The 6000-nt window shown below is 44.8% G+C and overlaps 1 protein-coding gene across 1 annotated transcript; it reads left to right on the forward strand.

Annotated features, from left to right (window-relative positions):
* Positions 1-707: 707 nt before the first annotated feature.
* Positions 708-4511, forward strand: LOC121843659 (retinoid-inducible serine carboxypeptidase-like; the record flags this gene model as incomplete). Its single annotated transcript, XM_042313420.1, is given in 5 exon segments — positions 708-864; positions 1279-1418; positions 2681-2770; positions 2858-3013; positions 4437-4511. Coding segments are annotated over 5 exon segments (528 nt in total), but the record flags the coding sequence as incomplete, so codon positions are not given.
* Positions 4512-6000: the final 1489 nt, after the last annotated feature.

Raw genomic sequence — 6000 nt, forward strand, 5'->3', positions numbered from 1 at the left:
ACTTTCAGTGCAGCAAACTCTCTCCAGAAGTTCAGTGAGGATCTCTGAATGATCCAATGTTGACCTAAATTTGGCTTGTTAAACCCGTGCTACTGCAGCTGCAGTCATCCAACAATGTGATTTGCAATTTGTTGAAATTGCTGCTGCCTGTGCACGAGCTGAGCGCCTGCTGCTGACGTCACTCACAATGCACTTTTACAGCCAGGCACGTGTGTTGTGACTGAGCGTGTGACAGAGAAAAACATTTTTGTGTAATTTAGAGGGTAAATGCGTGCATTTTAACATGAGTCACTTTTCAAAAGTCGCAAAAAGTTAAAAATAAATGTTTTAAAGTTGCTAAATTTGTTGCTAGGTGCTGTTTGAAAAAAAATGTTTCCAGAGTAGTCACATGATTTGGAGGTTTGATTGATTGAGATTGATTGATTCATTTGATTAGCTCTTTTGTCCTCCGGCAGAAGTATAAAACCATGATTGCGTTCTCATGACTTGATAAATAAATCTATTTTTCTTGGTCAATCTTCAGTTTATACATCTCCTGTGTTCCGTGGCTTTTAATATGGAAAATTCACAGGACATTTTCCCCGGGACTTTTATTTTGACACAATTCAAGGCGGAGGGTAGAGGCGTGGCTAGCTTCACAATGCTCATTGATTGGCTCTAAATATCCTGATGGCCTCTCCCCATTTTCCATATTCTGGTCAGCTGACGATTCGGTCAGTCATGTGACTGACATCTGACGTGACCCAGTAGTGTAATGAAAAGTGTTGTCATTGTGAAGTTCATGTGAACAAGTCGGGATGACGGGGTTGACGAAAACAAGCGCTTGCAGCGTTGTGTTGCTACTTGTCGTGGCAATTGATACAGGTAAGTAGTTGGCTCTGTCGAGTGATTGTGTCCGATATATTGGTGTTTCAAAATTGTTCAATTCCAGTTTGAATACTAACTGCGCCGTTATCCAAACATGCTTGAAATCACGACCGTGACTCCACAGAGTTTAGTCCGCTAAGTACGGTGACTCAGGCTCCAGCAATCAAATTGATCAAATCCATTAATTTGCTTTACTTGGTCGGGTTTCATGTCAGCGTTCAATGTGAAAGCAAAAGTTGGCTAGCTACAATGTTGACGTGTTCCTGATCAGACCCCCCCCCACTGCGCTGTTCCACGACATCTGCTGCAGCAATCAGGGCTGGGGATTTTTGCCATTAGACTGCATTTTTTTAAGACCAAACGTAGCATTTTTAATAACATCATTTCAATGTCTCCAACTCTTGTATGCAGGGTTCTCGAATCCCCTAAAATCAAAAGAATCCTGGGGATATGTTGACGTACGCGAGGGGGCACATATGTTCTGGTGGCTTTACTATGCTGACAGCCCGTCCACCAGCTACTCCCAGCTGCCTCTCGTGATGTGGCTGCAGGTGAGTAACTTTACACTCCACTAGTCTACACTATACTACTCCCTTACATATCTAGAAGTGAAGTGGGTAACCTTACACTACACGACTCTTACCTAGCTACAAGTGGGTAACCTTACACTACACGACTCTTACCTAGCTACAAGTGGGTAACCTTACACTACACGACTCTTACCTAGCTACAAGTGGGTAACCTTACACTACACGACTCTTACCTAGCTACAAGTGGGTAACCTTACACTACACGACTCTTACCTAGCTACAAGTGGGTAACCTTACACCACAGGTGGTTGGGAGGGCAGGCTCATGATAATGACTGGTGCGGAACTGTAAGAGATACATCCTCTACCATCCCTCTGTAAGAGATACATCCTCTACCATCCCTCTGTAAGAGATACATCCTCTACCATCCCTCTGTAAGAGATACATCCTCTACCATCCCTCTGTAAGAGATACATCCTCTACCATCCCTCTGTAAGAGATACATCCTCTACCATCCCTCTGTAAGAGATACATCCTCTACCATCCCTCTGTAAGAGATACATCCTCTACCATCCCTCTGTAAGAGATACATCCTCTACCATCCCTCTGTAAGAGATACATCCTCTACCATCCCTCTGTAAGAGATACATCCTCTACCATCCCTCTGTAAGGATACATCCTCTACCATCCCTCTGTAAGAGATACATCCTCTACCATCCCTCTGTAAGGATACATCCTCTACCATCCCTCTGTAAGAGATACATCCTCTACCATCCCTCTGTAAGAGATACATCCTCTACCATCCCTCTGTAAGGATACATCCTCTACCATCCCTCTGTAAGAGATACATCCTCTACCATCCCTCTGTAAGAGATACATCCTCTACCATCCCTCTGTAAGAGATACATCCTCTACCATCCCTCTGTAAGAGATACATCCTCTACCATCCCTCTGTAAGAGATACATCCTCTACCATCCCTCTGTAAGAGATACATCCTCTACCATCCCTCTGTAAGAGATACATCCTCTACCATCCCTCTGTAAGAGATACATCCTCTACCATCCCTCTGTAAGAGATACATCCTCTGAGGGTAAGAGATACATCCTCTACCATCCCTCTTACAGGGATACATCCTCTACCATCTACTCTCTTACAGGGAGGGAGGGAGGGTAGAGGATGTATCTCTTACAGGGAGGGAGGGAGGGTAGAGGATGTATCTCTTACAGGGAGGGAGGGAGGGTAGAGGATGTATCTCTAATAGTGCTACATGTCTCCATTCCAGGGAGGCCCTGGAGGATCAGGCTGTGGCTTCGGGAACTTTGAAGAGATTGGACCCCTGGACAGAGACCTTGAGCCTAGGAAAAACTCCTGGGTAAACCTCTCACACACACACACGGCTCATCAATGGAAACTGGATGTCAGTGTATAAGGTGTGTGTGTGTGTGTTTTTCCCCTGCAGGTTCAGTACTCCAGTGTATTGTTCGTTGATAACCCGGTAGGAACAGGCTTCAGCTACACGGATTCAGACGAGGCCTTCGCTACTGACGTGGCTACGGTCGCCTCCGACATGCTGGTGCTGCTCAAACAGTTCTTCAACAAGGAGGAACAGTTCCAGGTGGGTTCAGCTTCACGGGTCGGATCACCGGGGTGAGTTTCAGAACGGTGTTCGGCCTCACACGGGTCGGATCACCGGGGTGAGTTTCAGAACACGGGTCGGATCACCGGGGTGAGTTCTGAACGGTGTTCGGCTTCACACACGATCACCGGGGGTGAGTTCACGGTGTTCGGCCTCACACGGGTACGATCACCGGGGTGAGTTCTGAACGGTGTTCGGCTTCACATGGGTACGATCACCGGGGGTGAGTTCTGAACGGTGTTCGGCTTCACACGGGTACGATCACCGGGGTGAGTTCTGAACGGTGTTCGGCCTCACGGGTACGATCACCGGGGTGAGTTCTGAACGGTGTTCGGCTTCACACGGGTACGATCACCGGGGTGAGTTCTGAACGGTGTTCGGCCTGGGGTACGATCACCGGGGTGAGTTCGGAACGGTGTTCGGCTTCACACGGGTACGATCACCGGGGTGAGTTCGAACGGTGTTCGGCTTCTAATTCAGTGGAAACAGTGCCGGAAGGACCAGTTGGAGAACGGTGTGATTATGGAGGCACAGAGGGAGATTGTGTATGGCAAGGGTTAAAGGTCTCGTCACTGCGACAGATTTCTGTCATGTGGATAACGCAGGAGGTTTGAGTAAGAACAAAATAATATATTTTTTAGGGGGGATTATTATTTGGGGAGAAGAAGAGAAAAAACCTCCAGGCCACACTGGAACATCTAAAACAACATAGAAAGAATGGAGAAATGATGATGGACTTATATATTTTCAAATAACTGCTATTTTTCTGTCCTGCAAATTTGATTTTGACTAATAAATCGGTCATAAAATAAATCATCTGTGTGGCCCTCTGAATTTCGAAATCCCGACGTGACCCTCGAGCTGAGATCGACTTAAAGAGCAACTGCCCCTAAAAAACGACTTGTCATTTAGAAAACTGGTCCGTGGCATCGATATGAGTCAAACATTTATTCTACTGTCACAATGTACTACGAAGTGTGTAAAGGATAACTTGTCGAAGCCGATCTCGTCCAAAATAGTTTTGTGAGACTTGTTGGTCGTGACTGCATCACAACGTAAATGCATGTTGGATTTGTTTCAATCCTGTCCACCGCAGGTTTTGTTGTTGCTTAAACTCCTGTGTATTGTGTGTGTGTTGCACAAGTTTTGCCATTTTTCAAATGGTCACACCCATATTGATCAGACCACACCAAACAGGAGAAAACATACCTCAAAGGCTCAGTTTCTGAGGAAACTTTTCATTCAGTACAAACAGACACGCAAATGTTGAACTGACCTGAACACCCCAGGAGTCTCCTCTAGGGAGGGAGGATGTATTGGAACAGGGCTGTATTGGCTCAAACTACTCAATGCATTTACATTTATTTTTATTTTTTACCTATTATTTTTTTGTCTTCTCTAGAGTGTGCCCTTCTACATATTCTCAGAGTCCTATGGAGGGAAGATGGCTGCCGCGATCTCGCTGGAACTCACTAAGGTAGGCACAAATTACGTCCCCAATGGCATCCTATTCCCTGTACAGTGTATATGGGCTCTGGTCGAAAGCAGTGCACTCTAAAGGGAGTAGTGGAGCCAGTTGGGATGAGAACCTACTGTCTCTGCTGTGGGGAAACCTTTTCCAGTTCTAACACTTGGTATGTAAGTGAATAGAAACCACGCATGGAGAAACTGGTAGCTCAGTTGTACCTGACTTGATAATGGAACAGGGTTTTCAAACTAAAGACTGATATTCACTGTCATGTGTTGAGCCATGCATGACACAGAGAGGAACTAATGACTGGTGCTAAGTTGGGGCCTACTTCCTCAAACCTCTACCCACACTGATCAGCACAGTACCTTGGGGTCCTGTCTGTCTCGGCCTTTCTGGCTGTCTCTGTGTCTCTCAATTCAATATACTTTAATGACATGGGAGGAGTTGTGCGTCTTGTCTATAGATATTGAAGATAATAATTGACTGATTTAATTCCTGGAATAATTCATTGATCTGATTTGGTTAATGTGGTTATCCTATCCAAATGAATCTGAGGGTCACCATTTAAGGGTTGGATTGGAGCCCTTTTGAATCAACTTTATCGGTAGTTATCACTAGCCGGTATACCATTTAATCCTACATCAACAATAGTCTTAATGAACAGTCAATTACTCCATTATCATTCTGAAGTCGTCAAGCTCTGAAACGTCAAGAACCCAATCGCTCACAAATTAACTCTACGCCAAAAATAATTCAGTTTGAAGGTTTTATTTACTAAATGAGGTAGTTAATGGAATATTATAAAGCAGGGTAAAACAGAATACAACTCAGTCATTGAGGTGGAATCTGTCAATATTGCTTCTCATAGTACATTCACCAGACTTGTAATAGGAAAAATAAGTCTCGTGGTCTCTGATTTCATGTATTGTGAACTGTTTGGTTTGAACGAGCAACAGTGGGATGGGCTCTGGGGGGTGATTTGCTTCTCTCTGCGTAGGAAAATATTCTCGTCGATCGGTGTTTGGTTTCCGAGGAGACGGGGCTCATTCGTTCAAACTTGATCTGATGTCTGTTAGCAGATCCTGTCATTTTATAGGGATACTCAAGAGGGCGGGCTCTAGTAGCCTTGACAACGTGGCACGGAAAACGCCCCGTTGATTCGGAGGAACCCCGCACAAGTTCAAAGTTCATATGAGGATAAGTGTCCACAACACAGTTTTCTTGTACAGAAGTTTCACAATCTCTGCCCTGAAATGCAGAGCCGGTCGGTACACAGCACTCGTTGTGTAAATGTGTGTACATTCATGCAAAATACCCGTTATGTTGCTTTTCTGACGTTGGAGGATCAGAAGAGAAATATCACATTGCTCCGAGTTATATCAACGTGTCCTGAGTCTGTCAGTTTTTTAAAATAATTCGTTCTTAACTGACTTGCCTAGTCACATAAAGGTCACATAAAGGTCACATAAAGGTGAAATAAAATAATGGTGTTTAA

This window comes from Oncorhynchus tshawytscha, unplaced genomic scaffold (assembly GCF_018296145.1).
Source record: "Oncorhynchus tshawytscha isolate Ot180627B unplaced genomic scaffold, Otsh_v2.0 Un_contig_4732_pilon_pilon, whole genome shotgun sequence".
Classification (NCBI taxonomy): Eukaryota; Metazoa; Chordata; class Actinopteri; order Salmoniformes; family Salmonidae; genus Oncorhynchus; species Oncorhynchus tshawytscha.